The sequence below is a fragment of the Ahaetulla prasina genome, chromosome 2 (assembly GCF_028640845.1).
Source record: "Ahaetulla prasina isolate Xishuangbanna chromosome 2, ASM2864084v1, whole genome shotgun sequence".
In the NCBI taxonomy this organism is placed as follows: domain Eukaryota; kingdom Metazoa; phylum Chordata; class Lepidosauria; order Squamata; family Colubridae; genus Ahaetulla; species Ahaetulla prasina.
In genome coordinates this window covers 19,188,405-19,207,868 of record NC_080540.1, presented here as the reverse complement: position 1 = coordinate 19,207,868, position 19,464 = coordinate 19,188,405, and the positions used below count along the sequence as shown (strand labels likewise).

Genomic DNA, 19,464 nt, shown 5'->3' with positions numbered 1-19,464 from the left:
GCGTGTAATGTAATGTGTTGCTATTATAATTAACAGACTACTAATAAGTCTTTTGATTTCTATATAGTTTTTAAAATATTTCACAGAAAAATAATGATATAGAGTTTCCTTTTCATTTTAGCATGCATTTTATTTGATGATAATGGTTTGAAGAATCATACATGGAAAGAGGCTAAAAGGAAAATCTGTTCCAAGAGAAGAGGGAAAAAAACCAAATACGATTGAAAAAAGATCACTATTTGTTAAGTTTGATGACAGCTCATGAATATGATGTTATCATTGGTGGCTTTGTTGATGATGGTGGTGGTGATAAGAGCAACGATGATGATGATGATAACGATGATATGAACATTATTAAGACGTAATGGAGATGATAGGAAAAATGGGATTCCCCAACTGACCTCCAGTAGAACTTTGGTGCAATGGCATTCATACTTAATGGCCCACAGTTTTAGAGCTATTAAATGTTTTGTATTAGATGTGAAGCTGACCCAAATGCACAACCCAGCCATACTTATAGATGTATTCACCCTCGCCACCTCCCATTTTTAATTGGCCTATTTCTAAGGAGACTGTATCTATTTATAGCACAGGCTTCATTCCAGGAAATGGGAACTTTGATTAACTAGGATTTCCCTTCATACAAAGAAAGAATATATGGTTTATTCCTTAAAATGCCCAAAGCCCAATGAGTATATCTCTAAAAATCAGATGAATGTACTTGCACCCATGGCTAAATATATATAGTCTATTGCCTTCCTGTTATACCACCTAAAGCAGGGGTCTGCAAACTTGGCTCTTTTAAGACTTGTAGACTAACTCCCAGAGTTCCTCAGCCAGCAAAGCAGGCTGAGGAACTCTGGGAGTTGAAGTCCACAAGTCTTAAAAGAGCCAAGTTTGCAGACCCCTGACCTAAAGGGACAGAATCAGAAGTGGAGTTGGCATTGACTGAGACACACATTACAAACTCAGCCAGTCACTCTCAACCTCTTCATAGGACTATAGTTTTTCCCATATACAGCTAAACAATGCTCATATCTTGATTCAACTTGTATTCTCGGTTCTACGTGTCATATTCTATATTCCTGGTTCAACTTCTCAATTCACGAGTCCGGGTCTTCTGGAGATTTCTCTGCTAATGGAAAAAAAGCAAGGGAAAAGGTTAAGAAACTAACTTAAAAAGAAAACGTCAGAGGACCAAATAATATTTCATGCAACAGACTAGCTTAGTTCACTGATCAAACTATGGCTTTAATTGAAATGCACTGCTAACAGGACTGGTTAACCTTTAAATTATTACCAGCTGCTCCCAGGTGCTTTTTGACTCATAGCAAAAGTATTTTTGTCTCTTATATGAAGTAAAAAGGTAAAAAAATACGGATAAGCCATCCATTTAGCAGGTTTAGTGGCCATTCCATATTCATGAAGCAGTAAGAGAGGAAATAAGATACATTGCTATTTTAATTCCTAATGATTACAGGTAGTCCTTGATTTACAATCATTCCTTTAGAGCCATGATGGCAAACCTATGGCACGCGTGCCACAGGTGACATGCAGAGCCATTTCTGCAGGCACGCGAGCCGTCGCCCTAGATCAGCTCCATCGCACATGCGTGCGTACCTCTCGCCAGCCAGCTGATTTTTGGGTCTCTGCTGTGCATGCGGGAGATGTGCGCACATGCCCATACCACCCCACCCCTCCCAGGAGTCTCCACACAGCCCGTTTTGGATGCCAGGTAAGTACAGGGCTCGCACGGAGGCTCTGGAAGGGTGAAAAATGGACCTAATGGAAGTCCAGAAACGGGCCATTTTCGGCCTCTGGAGGGCCAGGAAAGCCTCCGGAGCCTGTGGAGGCTGAAAAACAGGCCTACCAGAAGTCCAGAAATGGCCAGTTTCTAGCCTTCAGAGGCTTTAGGGAGGCCTGCTAGGCCCAAAATGGGCCACTGGGAGGTTGTGCGAGCATGCATGGGAGGTGGGGGAGCATGGGAGGGGGTCGCATGCACCTGTGAGGGGGGCAAGGCAGCGTGGGGGGGAATTGCATGCACATGTGCAGAGGGCGGTGTGTGCATGGGAGTTACTGCATTTAGGGTGTGGGCACGCACACTTTTGGCACCCGAGGTAAAAATGGTTAGCCATCGCTGCTACTCAAAGTTACAACAGCACTAAAAAAAATAGCAGGCTCTTTTAGTTATTACCATCGCACCAACCCCACGAGCGTGTGATCAAAATTTGGGCACTTAGCAACTGGCATGTATTTATGACAGTTGCAGCATCCCTAGGTCACATGATCAACATCTGCAACCTTCCCAGCTGGCTTCTGACAAGCAAAGTCAATGAAAGAAGCTGGATTCACTTAAAAACCACACGATTCACTTAAAAACTTCAGTGATTCTCTTAACAACTCTGGCAAAAAGGCAATAAAACCGGAAACAATTCAATTAACAACCACCTTGCTTAGCTCCCAAAATTCTGGTCTAATTGTGGTCGTAAGTCATGGACCATCTTTATCCTCCTACTTCACTTCTTCTTTAGGAGCTCAAGAGCATCTCTCTTCATTTCATCCTCATAACAATGATCTTGTGAATTAGGTGGAACTGGAATCTCCATGAACATCTGGAACTTGGGCATGGTCTTCCTTGGCCTCAGACAGACACTTATCCGCGACAACCTACTGATTCCTAGGAAATTTCTCTTGCCCATAATATACTATTCTAGCCATTTTTCCTACAGTATCCTCACAAACCAGATGTTCCTCCTCCTGCTCATTGCCATGCTGCTCTACAGTGAGAGAATTTATTTCCCCAAAGACCTCAACTCACACGATGGTATCTCGTTCACAGGAAGTGTAGCCAGGAAGTCACATAGTGGGGCAGGGGACAGCTTTTTGAGCTGGGGTGCTCCCGTGCTGATGTGAAAGAAATTCTGCTTTGTGGCGTCGTACAGTGGCCATTGTACCTCATTTGACTTTGGCGTTGTTGGAGTCCTACAAAGGCAATTACAAGAATTACAGGCATTGGAATCCATTGATATCAAATAATTATTTTTTAAATCTTAAGGCCTTCCTTCCTTCCTCCCTTCCCTCCAACTCTCCCTCCCTCCCTCTTCTTTCTTTCTTTCTTTCTTTCTTTCTTTCTTTCTTTCTTTCTTTCTTTCTTTCTTTCTTTCTTTCTTTCTCAATACAAGATGGTGTTCGCAAAGTGGGTACTTTTATTCCCCAAAATCATCAAATATGAGCACCATATTGCCTCGTTCTCCACAGCATTTACTCCCAGTTTTCCTTATCATTCCTCCAAACATCAGTATAAGGCAGGGGTCAGCAACCCACGGCTCTGGAGCCGCATGTGGCTCTTTCATCCCTCTGCTGTGGCTCCCTGTTGCTGGTTGGCTCCACAATTGATAAGGCTTTTGGTTAGGACAGGTAGAGGAAAAAAGACACTGTGCTAGGAGGAGACTATGATGGGGGAACCAGACTTCCAGTCAGCTACAGAACTGAATGGAGGCTTCCGGTTAGGACCTTTGTGGCTCTTTGAGTGTTTAAGGTTGCCGACCCCTGGTATAAGGGATCGCTACCTTTGCCCATGACAGGCCATTAGGAAAGAAACAGGCCAAGATCTGAGGACAATTCCCAACCAAGATGGTCAGAAGGTACCATCAGGTGCATTTCCTGATCAAGCAGAGAGCATAGTGTCCCATTGCTGAAGTCCCGGCTGGTTACTGCTGTTATCAGAACCACAGCAAAGTTGCTACCATACAATTGACAAAATAGTTATGGGAAATATAATAGTTACAAGACTCAGCTGCTGGGTGCTGCTTGAAATACTACAGTGGGGGGGAGGGAATTAATGGCACTCCATATCAGCAACAGAAAACTGCTGAGAAAACCTTTCCCTAACCATATGTTACTGTGGTGGCACAGTGGTTAGAATGCAGTACTGCAGGGCTAACACACTGCTTACTGCCAAGAGTTCAGTCCTGACCGGCTTAAAGTTGACTCAGCCTTCCATCCTTCCAAGGTGGGTAAAATGAGGACCCAGATTGTTGAGGGCAATATGCTGACTCTGTAAACCGCTTAGAGACAGCTGTAAAGCACTGCGAAGCGGTATATAAGTCTAAGCGCTATTTCTATTGCTACTGAATGGGGCCCCTGACTTTGAATTATTTTCTGCAATTGTACAGTTCATGCTATCTGGAAAATGGGAAATTGGTGAGAGGTTCATTCAGGTTAATCAGTTCCACGACTGCCCCAAATCAGGAGTCTCATACTTGAAAAGGATGAGCAAAGATTGTGTTTTATGGACTGGAGGGGTCAGTTCAGGGGTGAAATGCTACCAGTTCAGTACAGTTCAGCCAAATTGGTAGTGGTGGCGGCGCGTGGTTTGGAGAACCAGTAGTGGCGACAGCACGAGGCTCTGCCCACCCGCCCAGGTGTCGTTACTTCCTGGTTTTAACCTGTTTTTGACTCTCTGTGCATGCATAGAAGGCTTTGTGCATGTGCAGAGGGTCCAAGCATGCATGTAAACTGGTAGGGAAGGTAAGTAGATTTCACCCCTGGATCAGTTCCTTACCCGCCTCTGGCAAACTGTGCCCAGTATCTCATCGTCCGACGGCTCAACGCTTCCTCAGCCTGTGTAATAGATCGGTTTGTTGCTGACGCCATGGTTCCAAAGACATAAGGTATTTCTGCTCCATGGGGCGTCCCTACCCACTCAGGCCATCCAGAGCCAGAAGGGTGGTGACTGAAGGAGTAAACATACACCGACTTCCTAGCTTTCCTGATCTTCGCAGCAAGTTCAATCAAGGGACACACCATGAAATAATCTCGCATATACTGAGAAAACGCCAAACGGTATTGCCCATGATTAGCTTCACTGAATTTCTGGGCGACGGTGTGCGCAACTTCTTTTTTGGTCCCTCTTCGCAGAGTTATTGTCACGCCTTGGAGAAGCTGCTCCCATGTTAATCTTCCTCCATTTGTTTTTGTGCTCGGATACATAAGCAATACAAAAGCAGAGCCTTCATCATCAGTGACCCCAGTAAGAATTGGCTTTCCCTGAAGAATTGCTGTGTCCAGCAGATTTGGGACTTTGCCTGGGAGGAAATGGCCATCTGTAGTCAATGAGTTGATCAGAGTCAGAGAAGTAAAGTTCTCATGTGCAAAGTCTATGTCCTGTAGGCAGCTCACCACAGCACTCTCGTTGTCATTTGCGCACCCCACTTGTTTGCTGAGCATTATCGCATCTGTGCGGGCCTCTTGGGGGCTCTTCCAGGGCCAAATGGCGTTGGGAACGCCACTCTGAAGCACCGCACGGGCAAAAAGGGGTTGGCTCAGAGGGGAAAGGAGATGGCAACCCACCAAAGCTGCTCCTGCACTTTGCCCAACCAGAGTCAACTGAGCTGGATCGCCTCCAAAGAGAGCTATGTTCTCTTTCAGCCACTTTAGGGCCAAATGCTGGTCCCACAAGCCCACGTTTCCTGGGGCGTAGGGTGGCAAGTACAGAAAGCCTAGACCGCCCAAGCGATAATTCATGGAAACCACTATGACCTTCTCTGTAGCAGACAGCATTGCTCCGTTATAGATATCTAGTGAGGCTGGGCCAGTGATAAAGCCCATGCCTTGGATCCATACAAGGACAGGCACTGGTCTTGAGGGTCGAGGGTGAGGTGCCCAGATGTTAAGAAAGAGACAATCTTCTGAAAGAGGTGTGTTGGGGATCCATATATCTTTATCAGGAAGGCCAAGAATATTGGTCTGGGGACAAGAGTTCCCAAAACTGGTGGCCTCCAATACTCTACTCCATGGCTGATGTGGGACGGGCTTTTGAAAACGGAGTTTCTTCACTGGAGGTTCCGCGTAGGGGATTCCCAGATAGGCAGTCACAGAACCAGATCTAGTCGAAACTATTTTGCCTTTAATAGGGCCACTGCTGGTCGCTACTGGAGGGTCATTATTGGAAGCACATTTGCAAACCAATGAGAGGAAGAAGAAAAAGCTCAAACGTGACCAGAGGAAACGAAGCATAGTAGCTATATCTGTAAGAATCAGAAACACAAAATGGTTGACTGGATATAACTCCTCCTGTGTAAGGCAACCTAGTTTGAGTATATGAATGCATTAAATCCATTTAAATATATATATTGGAAAGTTTAAATTGGTTTTGATGCAGCTCAACCCAAGCCAGACTGAGCAGCTGTGGGTTTTTGGACCTGCTGGTTCAAGATACCTTCTATCTAGATGCCTTCTATCTAGGTTCTAGATGGGTGGCTTTGACTCAGAAAGACCCAGTACACAATCTGGGGGCCATGTTGGACAGAGAAGAGCAGACCAGAGGTGGGTTTCAGCAGGTTCTGACCAGTTCTGGAGAACCGGTAGTGGAAATTTTGAGTAGTTCGGAGAACCGGTAGTAAAAATTCTGACTGGCCCCACCCCCATCTATTCTCTGCCTCCCGAGTCCCAGCTGATCGGGAGGAAATGGGGATTTTGCAGTATCCTTCCCCTGGAGTGGGATGGGAATGGAGATTTTACAGTATCCTTCCTCTGCCACGCCTACCAAGCCATGCCATGCCCACCAAGACACACCCACAGAATCAGTAATAAAAAAAATTGAAACCCACCACTGGAGCAGATGGTAGCCATTGCTAGAAGGGCCTTTGCACAACTTGGGGCTATGTGTCAAGCATATCCATTCCTGGACTTGCTCACAGTCACTCATGCCCTTGTGATTTCCAGATTGGACTATTGCAACATGTTTTAACATGGGAGTTTAGGACAAGGCATGCAGGAGGAAGTAAAACCACAGGCTTGCAAATATTGCTAAACTATTACTAAAGTAGAACATAAGAATTTCCGGAATGACAGTTATATTATGAAAATTTGCGGTTAACCTATGCATACCATCAGCTATATGTGTGTACACAGAGAGATGGGTGGCAAACAAATTTAATTAACTATTTTTTTAAAAAAGTGCTGTAAGAGTCTTAGCCATAAAACAAAAAGGTGACGTCTTGGTTTTGGGTTTTGTGGTTTGGGGGTATAAAAGACTTGGCTGTAAACAATGAGGTTACACGGGTTTTTAAGGTAACCTTCCCATGTTAACAGCCATTGTGGTGCAGTAGTTAGAATGCAATATTGCAGCCTAGCTTTGCCCATAGGAACCTGACGGGCTCGAGCTTGACTCAGCCCAGGGGTGAAATCCAGCAGGTTCTGACAGGTTCTGGAGAACCGGTAGCGGAAATTTTGAGTAGTTTGGAGAACCGGCAAATACCACCTCTGGCAGAGTGGGGTGGGAATGAAGATTTTGCAATATCTTTTCCCTGGAGTGTGGTGGGAATGGATATTTTGCAGTAGCCTTCCCCTGCCACGCCCACCAAGCCACACCACACCCACCAAGCCACGCCCACAGAACCGGTAGTAAAAAAAAATGAATTTCACCACTGACTCAGACTTCCTTCCTTTTCTGCAATCTGTAAAATGAGGACTTTCGGAGGGGGGGGGGCAATATGCCGATATTGTAAACTGCCCAGAGAGTGCAGTAAAGCACAATGGAGCAGTATATAAGTCTAAGTGCTATTGCTACTGTATGTCCTCCTCCTGCGCAGAATAAAATTATGTTGTGTTACGCTTGGTGCTCTCTAAGCTTGGTGGTGTTCTTGCAGATATTTCATTACCAAAGTTGTATTGCTTCAATCTCCACCTTGGTGTGTTCAATTGGGCTTCAACTAACTGGTCAAGGACCCAGCCTTGGTCCAGGACCACAATGGCACCCACTCAAGCAATACCTTCCCCCAGAGATCATTACGCTCAGGACTGGGGTTGTGGGCATCTTCCGGTTGTATGGATGGTAGATTAGATGATGCCCACCTGCAATGTGTTTTTATTTTGGGTTTCCATGGTGTATTTTGTGTTTTTATTTATCTGATTGTAAGCCACCTAGAGTCAGATAAAGTGATATGAGGGGCTATATAAATTGAGCAAATCAGTCAATCAATAAAATTCTGAGATATTGTGAGCTTTCAACCAGAGGGAGAGAAACAGGAAAGAAGAAATTCATGGCTCAGTTTCAAAAAAACCTCAAAAGATCAGGAAGAGTGGGGAATGAAGAAAACAAAAGGTTCTTTGACAATGGAAGTGTAAAGATTAGCTTATCAAGGACACAAGAAAGTCAATTTTCCACTTGACATTTTCAACCTGTCAACATTCCATCAAGTCAATTTGTCAAATATAAACTCTGGCAAATGAAGTGATGATGATAATGATAGTATCAATTCAATTGTGTCCAACTCTTGGCAAATAAAGTATGGTTATTTAACGATCTGGGTTCTTTCTCTTATTAATTCCTGCTTCCACCTTTCTCAATCTATCCTCTTCCTCATTTCAAAACCCATTTATAGGTTGGGTCAAGGGTAAATGTCTGTCTCAATAAAATTATGCCTCCCAGGGTCACCTTGTAGGGGAGATGGGTGTCCCAAACATTTAATAAATACAATAAATAATAGGAGATTCCATTTGTGATTAAGGATCTCCGGACTGTTTCTAACACTTGGTGTTTTGTTTTCATTTACCTCTATACAAGTCTTTCCCACTTTGTATCTGATCATGGACAAGTTCAAGACCAGAGGAAAACCTCTTTCACATAACTTGCCTAAAGTTTGTTTTCTCTTCTCTTTATCTCTCCTAATCTATCCTGCTGTGTAAACTTAATGTGAGCATTCTGGAAGATCCAGATATTTCAACGATGCCAGGGGAAATAATAAAGGTGATACAGGTAGTCCTTGACTTACAGTCATTTGTTTAGTGATCGTTTGCAGTTATAACGGCACCGAAAACAGTGACCCATGTCCATTTTTCACACTTACAACCGTTGCATCATCTCTATGGTCACATGATCAGAATTCACCCGCTTGGCCACTGGCATGTATTTATGATGGTGGTAGTGTTCCAGGGTCATGTGATCACCTTTTGTGACCATCTGGCAAACAAAGTCAATAGGGACACCGGATTCACTTAACAGGCCAGGTTACTAATTTAAGAACTGTAGTGATTCACTTAACTGTGGCATAAAGGTCACAAAATGGAGCAGAGCTCACTTAACAACTGTCTTGCTTTAGCAATGGAAATTTTGGGCTCCATTGTGGTCATAAACTGAGGACTACCTGCATTCTGCTGGCTCTTCGTGCACTAATATTGCCCATTAATTTGCACCTATACGCTCAAAGAGATTGTGAGCCTTTCTGTTCTTCACCATCCAAACAAGGAAATGTTCCAGGTAAGTATTTTTCCTACCAGGTTTTCTGTTGTTTTTTTTAATAAAATGGGGTAAGTAATCAAGCCCGAAGATTAAGCAGTTTTTCTCTCTTGGTCTACCACCTCTCTTCAATGCTAGTGAAACCCTAGTGTTTAGAAGGTAGTGTCCTCTACATGAGGTAGCAAGGTTCATTAGACAGCATAACAGTTTAGAGATCATGTGGTTCACCCAAAACAAATAGCCAGATTGTTGCCATTGCTGCTTCCTACCTGGCCAGATTCTTGCTATCTGAGAAAATCGCCTACTTAATGACAAGGTGGGCCAAACACAAATCTAGAATAACACCTCTTTGCTTTCTCTGCTTTCATTTCCCAACTGCTTTCCTAATTTCAACTCCAACCTGTGAGTAATTAGAATATATTCATTGTTGTCTTATCATACCTGCTTTCTCATCGGCACTAGCTGGGACTGGATATCAGGTGATGGTCTGTTTGTCCACAACGGTAAGACTGCCTTTGGGTTTGCTCCTTGATGCTCTCCTGCCAGAGTGTGTGTCATGGAAAGAACCTGTTGCCGCCTCTTCTCCTCTTCTTTATCTTCTGCTTGCTCTCCTCCCCTTCAAGCTCTGTGTCTGTGTGTGTGTGTGTGTGTGTGTGTGTGTGTGGCAAGCCTCTCCCCTAACAAGCCAAGCTACTGATTTCCAAAGTTAGTAAGTCACCAAAACCAGATGCAGGGTGAAATACAGCCCAGTACAAAAAGATCAGTACAATCTCAACAGATACACAAAGTAGATGTGCTCTTGGAGCTACATCTTTGAGCTACATCAGTTCCAAATAGGGCGGACAGGTAGTCCTTGATTTGTGACCACAGTGGAACCAAACATTTATGCTGCTAAATGAGAAAGTTGTTAAGTGAGCTTTGCCCCCCTTCTACAACCTTTCTTAAAATAGAATAGAATAGAATAGAATAGAATAGAATAGAATAGAATAGAATAGAATAGAATAGAATAGAATAGAATAGAATAGAATTCTTTATTGGCCAAGTGTGATTGGACACACAAGGAATTTGTCTTTGGTGTATATGTTCTCAGTGTACATAAGGAGAATAAAATACATTCATCAAGAATAAAAAGATGCAACACTTAGTGATAGTCAAGGTTATTAATAAGCTATTAAATCGTACTAGGAAACAAATATAAACAATATAAATTGAAAGATACAAGCAACATGATTATAGTAATAAGTGGGAAGAGATAGAAACTAGTAAGGAAGAGAAGAATAGTAATACAGTCTTAGTGAATTATTTAACAGGGTTGTAGGAATTAGTTGTTTAGCAGAGTGATGTCATTCAGGGAAAAACTCTCCTTGTGTCTAGTTGTTCTGGTGTGCAGTGCCCTATAGTGTTGTTTTCAGGGTAGAAGTTGAAACAATTTATGTCCAGGATGTGAGGGGTCTGTAGATATTTTCACAGCCCTCTTTTTGACTCGTGCAGTATACAGGTTATCAATGGAAGGCAGGTTGGTAGCAATTATTTCTGCTGTTCTAATTATCCATTGAAGTCTGTGTTCGTCTAGTTTGTCTGGTTTAGCTGCAGTGCCAAATCAGACAGTTATGGAGGTGCGGATGACAGACTCAATAATTCCTCTGTAGAACTGGATCAGCAGCTCTTTGGGCAGTTTGAGCTTCCTGAGCTGGCACAGAAAGAACATTCTTTGTTGAGCTTTTTTGATGACGTTTTTGTTGTTAGGTGTCCATTTTAAGTCTTGAGATATGATAGAACACAGAAACCTGAAGGACTCTACTATTGATACTGTGTTGTCTAGTATTGTAAGAGGTGGTAGTATTGGAGGTTTTCTTCTAAAACCCACCACCATTTCTATGGTTTTGAGTGTATTTAGTTCAGGATTGTTCTGGTTGCACCACAAGGCTAGTTGTTCAATCACCTGTCTGTATGCAGATTCATCTTTATCTTGAATGAGACCAATCACTGTTGTATCATCTGCAAACATCAGTATTTTAATACAGGGATCTTTTGAGATGCAGTCATTGGTGTACAGGGAGAAGAGTAGTGGAGAGAGCACATAGCCCTGGGGGGTGGGGATGGCTCCTGTGCTAGTTGTGCAGGTATCTGATGTGATTTTGCCTAGCTTCACCTGCTGCTTCCTGTCTGTTAGGAAGCTTGTGATCCATTTACAAGTGTGGTTAGGTACAGCTAGCTGATTTAGTTTAGTTAGAAGCATATCTGGAATGATGGTATTGAATGCTAAGCTGAAGTCTACAAAGAGGACCCTTGCATAGGTCTTTGGAGATTCAAGATGTTGTAGGATGTGGTGCAGAGTCAGATTAACAGCATCATCTGTCAATCTATTTGATTGGTAGGCAAATTGCATGGGGTCTAACAGAGGATCTGTGATTGTTCTCAGGTGGCCGAGCCAGGGATAAAATGCTATCAGTTCACTCCGGTTCAGGAAAACCGGTAATGGTAAAAACTACCGGTTCAGGCGAATTGGTAGTAAAAAAAAAGCTACTGGTTTGGGCAAACTGGTAGTTAGCTACTAGTCTGTCGAACCGGTAGTTTAAAAAAGCTACTGATTCTTCCAAACCTGTATTTCCGACAATCAGCTGTGCCGTGCGGAAAGCAGGAAATCCTGCTTTCTAGCAAAGCTAAATCGCGCGGCACAGCTGATCCCCCCACCCCTTGCTGTTGTACTTACCTTCTCAAGCCTCCTTTTGGCACGCATGCGCAGCCAGCGAACCAGTAGCAAACTGGTTCGGATTTTACCACTGGGCCGAGCACTAGTCTTTCAAAGGTCTTCATAACTACAGATGTTAGAGCAACTGGTCTGAAGTCATTCAATTCCTTGATGGAGGGTTTCTTCAGCACTGGGATGATAGTAGAGCATTTGAAGCAAGAAGGAACATAGGACATCTCTAGTGATTTATTAAAGATGTAGGTAAAGATGGGGGCCAGTTGGTCAGCACAAATTTTTAAGCAAGAAGGAGTTATCTTGTCTGGACCTGGTGCTTTTCCTGTCTTTTGTCTGTGAAATAGGCTTTGCACCTCATTCTCTGTAATCACCAGAGGTGGTGGGTCCAATGGGATAGGGTAGGTTGTAGGAGGCTTAGCTGTTGTTGATGTGTCTAAAATGGGGATTGTGGAGATGGCTGGTAGTATTCTCTCAAACCTGCAGTAACACACATTCAGGTCATCTGCCAGTTGATTTGCTTCAGCTTGGGAAGAAGGTTTGCTGTAACCGGTAATATTTTTAAGAGTTTTCCACATGCTTGCTGGTTTATTTGTTATGAACCGATTCCTTAGCTTTTCAGAGTAGCTTCTTTTTGCTGCTCTGATTTCCCCTTGTTAATACATTTCTGGCCTGATTGTACAGCATTCTTCTGTAGGCTTCCTCTTTGGAACGACGTAGCTGCTTAAGTTTAGCTGTGAACCAAGGTTTATTGTTTGTGTATTCATAGGTTTCTGGTCAGCACACATAGGTCTTCACAGCTGCTTATACTAAATGTTAGGTCGGGCAAGGAGTTGGTTCTGAAAGATACCTTGTAGATTGTGCATAGAGATTCAGCTATAGCAGTGGCAAGTGTTTTTAAGAAGTAGGTACATAATCCATGAGGGCCAATAGGTAGAGATGGGTTTAGGTTATGTAGTGCCATTTCAACATTATCTACTGTAAAATCAATATGTAGTAAATCATTATAATTGGCTGTGGTATGACTAGGGAATGTGGGATATACTTTAGAAGAAGGTATGCAGGAGGAAGTAAAACAATAGGTTTGCAAGTATTGCTAAAGTATTACTAAAGTAGAACATAAGAATTTCCGGAATGACAGTTATATTATGAAAAATTATGGTTAACCTATGCACACCTTCAGCTATATGTGTGTACACAGAGAGATGGGTGGCAAACATATTTAACTAATTTTAAAAAAATGCTGTAAGAGTCTTAGCTGTAAAACAGAAAGGTGACATCTTGGTTGTGGGTTTTATGGTTTGGAGGTATAAAAGACTTGGCTGTAAACAATTAGATTACACAGGTTTTTAAGGAAACCTCCCCATGTTAACAGCCGTGGTGGTGCAACGGTTAGAATGCAATATTGCAGCCTAACTTTGCCCACAGGCAAGAGTTTGAACCTGACAGGCTCGAGTTTGACTCAGCCTTCGTTCCTTTTCTGCGATCAATATGCCAATATTGTAAACCACCCAAAATGTGCTGGAAAGCACAATGGAGCAGTATATAAGTCCAAGTGCTATTGCTACTGTATGTCCTCCTCCTGTGCAGAATAGAGTTGTGTTGTGCTTGGTGCTCTCTAAGCTTGGGGGTTTTCTTGCAGATGTTTCATTACCAAAGTTGTGTTGCTTCAATTTCCACCTTGGTGTGTTCAATTGGGCTTCAACTAACTGGTCAAGGACCCAGTCTTGGTCCGGGACCACAATGGCACCCACCTAAGCAATACCTTCCCCAGATCAGATGGGCCCTATTGCCTTTTGTGATACCTTGAAAACATTACACTCAAGCCTGGGATCATGAGCATCTTCTGGTTGTATGGATGATAGATTAGATGTTGCCCCATTGCCAAGCGTCCGAATTTTGATCACGTGACCATGAGAATGCTGCAAAAGTCGTAACTGTGAAAAACCGTCGCAAGTCACTTTTTTCAGTGCTGTTGTAACTTTGAACGGTCACTAAATAAATGATTGTAAGTCAAGGATTACCTGTACATTTTAATCATCCTAAAGGTGATGGTAAGATGTCTATGAGAATTCCAGCAACCAGCAAATTCAAAGACTTGGTTCTGATTTTCTTAGCACATGGTTGTAATTCTGCACATCTCTTTTTCTCTCTCTCTAAAGAATGGAATCTTGTCCTACTTTCACAATCAACCTGCTCAAATCAGATTCTGCTCTGTCCAAAAGTTTACTTTCCTTCTGTAAACATTCTCCAACCATTCCCCAGTGTGGATGTTGGCTTCTGCTGAATTCTATGTTGTTTTTAATTACGTAAAAAATCCTTTTTGTTACATAAAACATAAATTAGAAATGTGAGTGGTGCAACGGGGTTTATTGTTGCACTTCCAAGCTAAGTTTTAATGTGTCATGGCTTGGTCATTTGGATGAGGATCAAATTGCAAAACAAATATATAAAAGAGAAGTGGATGCTTTGAGAGGAAGACTTTGGTTGCATAGAATTGATGAGATTCTGAAAAAGAGAGAGTTTAAAGAGTAAAAAGCAATGGTTGAAGAAGTGGGTCCATAAGGTGGAAGCAAGAATGGTTTGCAAGGACACAAGGGAATAAAGAGACATTGGGCAGATGTGCACTTCCTGCTTGCACACTCACTAGTATAAAAGGAAGAGAGGAAAGAGCTTCTTGAAGGCAAAAACAGATGAGGTTGTCCTCCACTATGACCAGCCTACTGCACATATACCCTACATCCCATATTTTCTAGCTAAACTTTAAAAGTGTTGTTTTCCAAGCAAGACTACCTTCCGAAAATAGAACATCCTCAACCTATGACCACAATTGGGGCCAGAGATTCCATTGTTAAGCAAAAGGGTTAAGTGAGCCATGTCTTTTATGACCTTTTTTGCCATGGTTGTTAAATGAATCCCTGCACTAGTTAAATGAATCACACGGTCATTAAGTGAAGGGAAATTATTTTTTTAAAAAGTGAAGATAAGTACCCAGTAGCTGTCTGACCAACCGCACTCAACATGTAGTCCTCAAAAGAACTGCATCTGCATGGAAGGAAGTATGCAGTGGGGTACCCCAAGGCTCTGCTTTAGGCCCAGTACTCTTCAACATCATCAATGATTTGGACAAGGGGATAAAAACTTATCTAATTTACAGACAACACCAAGCTAGCAGGAACAGCCAACACTCCAGAAGATAGGCTTAAGATACAGAAGGATCTTGACAGTCTTGAACATTGGGTCCTATCTAACAAAATGAAATTCAATGTTAAAAAAAGTAAGGTTCTACATTTAGGCAAGAAAAACAAAATGCACAGGAACCGTATATGTGGTACCTCGCTCAATAGTAGTAACTGTGAGAGGGATCTTGGAGTCCTAGTGGACAATCATTTAAATATGAGCCAGCAGTGTGTTGCAGCTGCCAAAAATGCCAATGCAGTTCTAGGTTGTATAAACAGAGGGATAGAATCAAGATTACTTGAAGTGTTAATACCATTTTATAATGCCTTGGTAAGGCTACACTTGGAATATTGCACTTGGAATAAGAGTGCAGAGAAGAGCAACAAAGATGATTAGGGGACTGGAAGCTGAAACATATATGTCTAGTTTAATTAAAAGGACTAGGGGTGACATGATAGCAGTGTTCCAATATCCAATATGTGAGGAATATAGTCTATTTTTATTTAAAACATCACATGCAACTAAGTTTAGGGATTTCCCTATGTAGACAGTAAAGTCTTCTGCCACTACTGTAAAAAGATTGGGAAATGTATCAACCATCTAATAGATATTCTTAATCAAACTTTGTTTTTGAATGTGAATAAATTGTGATAATCTGATTTAGTACTTCATCATCCTTTTGTTCCTTCTTTCACTCAATTGATATATTCATGTTTCTTCTTCTGGCAGTTACTTTATCCAATTTCTGTTCTCCTCCTTAACTTTGCATGCCATTCTTTCCTTTTGTTAAAAGGCAGCTTTTTATTTGTAGGCTTATCCTGCTCATCCATTCCTCCTGCAAATCATTCATGTAGTCATTTCTATCTTTTAAAACATTGCTATGTGTGAATTGTAGCAGTATGCTCAGCCTGCTCCTTGGGCCATTCTAACACTCGTGTCTTTTATTATATTTGACAGAATCATCCATGGAATCCAGATTGGAAGCAAAAAGAATGGAGGTGGGTCTTCCCAAAATAGCTTTCAAGAGAAACATTGGGAGTTTGGGATATGGGAAGGTAACGTAGGTGGTTTCAGGAAGTAGTTGCTATGAGGAAATCTTTGAAAAACACAACTTTTAATGCTATGAACTTCTGCTGATTGGGCAACAAATGGATCTACCATTCCAAATCAGGACATGTGGATTCCAGTATCTGCTAGAACCTGCGATTGAAACTGTTTTTAGCACATGAGGAAATATCTCTAATTAAATGGCCTACATGCAAATTTAGGTATTTTGCCTAAGCTGGTTTCTCCATACTGGGATACATTAGATTAAATTGGATTACAATACACAGAGTACTAAATCTGTCCATTTATTAGATTTAAGGAGTGAAAAAGACATGTGAATCATTAGGTTATAGAAAGTTTGGCAGTTAGAATTCCTGTTTGTTTTATTTTGCTTTTCCAATCAACAGGATTGTTATCCAAAGAATTCCAACAGTATTTATTTTAAAAAGTTATTTATTAAGAGATAATATATTACTCCTAACAGTTTATTATTTTTACAGCAAAGATTATGTGAATTTTAGTTGGCTCCTTATTCTTCTTCCAAGTTCCCACCTAAAAGAACAATGGATTCTTCTGGAAGGTTCTTTAGCACAGCTTGTCATCATTTCCCTAGGTTTTTAAGAAACATCTTTGTTGGGTTTGTGTTAAGTTCTGGAAGTAACGAGGCTGGAGACCAGGGTAGTGACAACAGCTCTTTAATATATGGTGAACCCAGCAACAGGCTGGGGGAAAAACCTCTCCTTTTATACAGTTCTGCTTGAGGCTTCGACCAATCAGCAACGTGCTGATTTCCCGTTCAAATATTTAAAAGGTACAACCATGAATACATAACACTCCTCCCCTCCCAGAAAACACTTTGCCTCTATTTACATATTTATTTACATGTTATTTTTCGACGTAGTCACGCAAATAACCTGGGCGTCTCCTAGTTCTTTCTGACCTGCGCGGTTCAGTTCTGGGTGGTGTTTTGAGCTGGTCGGAGGGGCTGTTTTCTCCTCCCAGCTCTTTCTCTGGGCCAACGGGCTCCGGATTATTGGCCGCCTCTTTTTCTTGGCCATCCGGCCTTGGATTAATTTTGGAACTTTCCCTGCTGCTTCCCTCGGGGACCTGATGGCGTCGCTGGAACTCTGGGACCTCAGCTAAGTCTTGCGCCTCCCCCGGGTCATTGTCAGCTGTGGATTCAAATTGGTATTGGTCATGATCTGTTTCCTTTGGTTCGGTTTGGTCAGTTATTCGTTTCCTTAACTGATCTATGTGGCGCCCACACTCGGTTGTCTGGTAGCTCTACCACGCACGATTTTGGGCGGTTATCTTTATTATTTGTCCTGCGAACCAACTAGGCCGTCCCCATAGTTTCGGCCCACACCCGTCGCCTATGCTCATTTCCCTTGTCTTTTCTAGTTCCCCTTGTAACCCTCGGTGTGTAATGGGGTTCAAGCAGTCAAGTGGGCACCGGAGTTTCGTCCCATTAGCAATTCGGCTGGGCTTTTCGGTGGCGTGCTTGGGGTTCTGTGCTGGACGGCTAGGAAAAGTCTATTTTGTTTGCCAGTCACCTGGCTTGAGCCTGGACAATGCCTCCTTAGCGCTCGGACGGAACGCTCTGCAAGGCCATTCGACGCAGGGTGGAAAGGCGCAGAGAGGGCATGTCGGATGCCTTCCTCTGCCAGGTATTCTTCAAACTGGGCTGCCATGAATTGGGGCCCATTGTCGGACACCAGAGTGTCCGGCAACCCGTGAGTTGCGAATAGGTGGCGCAGAGTTGCGATTACTGCTTCGGCCGTAGTGGATTTCATGATTATGATCTCCAACCATTTAGAAAATGCATCCACAACCACTAGGAATGTTTGGCCGTGGAAAGGGCCAGCAAAATCAATGTGGATTCTTGACCAGGGCCCTTGGGGCTTTTCCCATTCTCTGACTGGGGCCGTTGGGGGTAGAGGTCTGGACTCTTGGCAAGCTTGGCATTTCCCTACCCTCTCAGCAATCTCTGCGTCCATGAGTGGCCACCATACATAGCTTCTAGCTAACCCTTCATCCTTACGATCCCTGGGTGACCCTCGTGGAGGAGGTCCAATACCTTTCCCCTTAGCTTATCAGGAATTATTACACGATCACCCCATAACAGGCACCCCCCTTGAGCCGAGAGCTCATCTCGTTTTTTAACAAATTCTTTGAACCGTTCGCCCGGCGCAGCGGGCCACCCTCTCTGTACCCAACCGAGTACAGTCCTTAACACAATGTCCTGGTATGATGCCCGAGCCACTTCCTTAGATGTGACTGGGCCAGAGTCCAACGAGTCAATAAGTAGGATGGGCGTCCCCGGAGTGGGGTCTTCGGTCGCCCCTGGTAGTGGGCATCGGCTTAACGCGTCTGCATGCCCCACTTCTTTTCCTGGTCGATGCTGCAGCTTGTACGAGTAAGCGGCTAAGAATATAGTCCAACGGGTCAAGCGTGGCGAAAGTGCCACAGGCGTTGGGCGGTCGCCAGCCAGTATCCCTAGTAGCGGTCTGTGGTCAGTCACGATTTCAAAATTCCGCCCAAAGACATACTCGTGGAATTTTTGACCCCTGACACAATGGCTAGTGCTTCTTTGTCTAATTGGCTGTAGTTCCTCTCTGGGAGGACATCGTTCTAGTAGAACGCTATGGGGCTTCTGTGCCGTTTGAAGTCTATGGCTGAGTACAGCCCCCACCCCATAAGGGGAGGCATCGCAAACCAGCACTAGGGGTAATGAGTCGTGATATTGGATGAGCAGGCTATCACTTGAGAGCAGGTTCTTTACTGCTTCAAAAGCCCTATTTTCTGACTTTCCCCAAGACCAAACAGTATTTTTTCCTAAGAGCCTATGCAGCGGTTCCGCAACGGTTGCTTTGTTCTTTAAAAAGACCGCGTAAAAATTAACCAATCCCAGGAATGCCTGCAGCTCTGCTTTATTTTTGGGCGCTGGAGCCTTCCTGATTGCCTTAACCTTGCTCTCAGTAGGGTGAATTCCTTTCTTGTCTATCCGGTAGCCCAAGAAATCGACGGATTCGACCCCGATCTGGCATTTGTTTGTCTTGACTTTTAATCCGGCTGTCCGGAAAATGCTCAAGACCTTTCTTAACCGCTCCCCCAATTCCTCCATGTTTTCCCCTGAAATTAGGACATCATCAGTAGGAACTACCCTGGGAGCCCCTGCAGTAGTCGTTCCATCAGGTTTTGGAACAGCCCTGGTGCCACACTGACCCCAAATTGCAATCGGTGCACTTGAAGGCCCCCTGTGCGTCAATCGTTTGGGCTTCGCTGTGCGGGC

At 43.4% G+C, this 19,464-nt stretch overlaps 2 protein-coding genes across 4 annotated transcripts in view; one reads left to right on the top strand and one right to left on the bottom strand.

Annotated features, from left to right (window-relative positions):
- The window catches only part of RPP21 (ribonuclease P/MRP subunit p21), a 100,211-nt gene that overhangs the window by 13,389 nt on the left and 67,358 nt on the right, over positions 1-19,464 (top strand). The window contains exon 3 of one of the 2 annotated variants that reach the window (XM_058169118.1): positions 16,083-16,123. The gene's annotated coding sequence lies outside the window, so the exon portion shown is untranslated. Of the gene's footprint in view, positions 1-16,082; positions 16,124-19,464 lie in introns of those variants that run through there. The other variant, XM_058169119.1, reaches the window with a different exon arrangement.
- On the bottom strand, positions 105-9,841 carry LOC131191199 (cholinesterase-like). 2 transcript variants are annotated; one of them, XM_058169081.1, is made up of 4 exons: positions 9,683-9,841; positions 4,565-6,029; positions 2,819-2,982; positions 105-1,135 (listed from the first exon to the last, which is right to left on the bottom strand). In XM_058169081.1, the coding sequence occupies exons 2-4, from the start codon at positions 6,016-6,018 to the stop codon at positions 1,104-1,106; spliced, it is 1,650 nt and encodes a 549-aa protein (XP_058025064.1). In that variant the 5' UTR covers positions 6,019-6,029; positions 9,683-9,841; the 3' UTR covers positions 105-1,103. The 2 variants fall into 2 exon arrangements, with proteins under 2 accessions (XP_058025064.1, XP_058025065.1); XM_058169082.1 differs by having other exon boundaries at positions 105-1,132.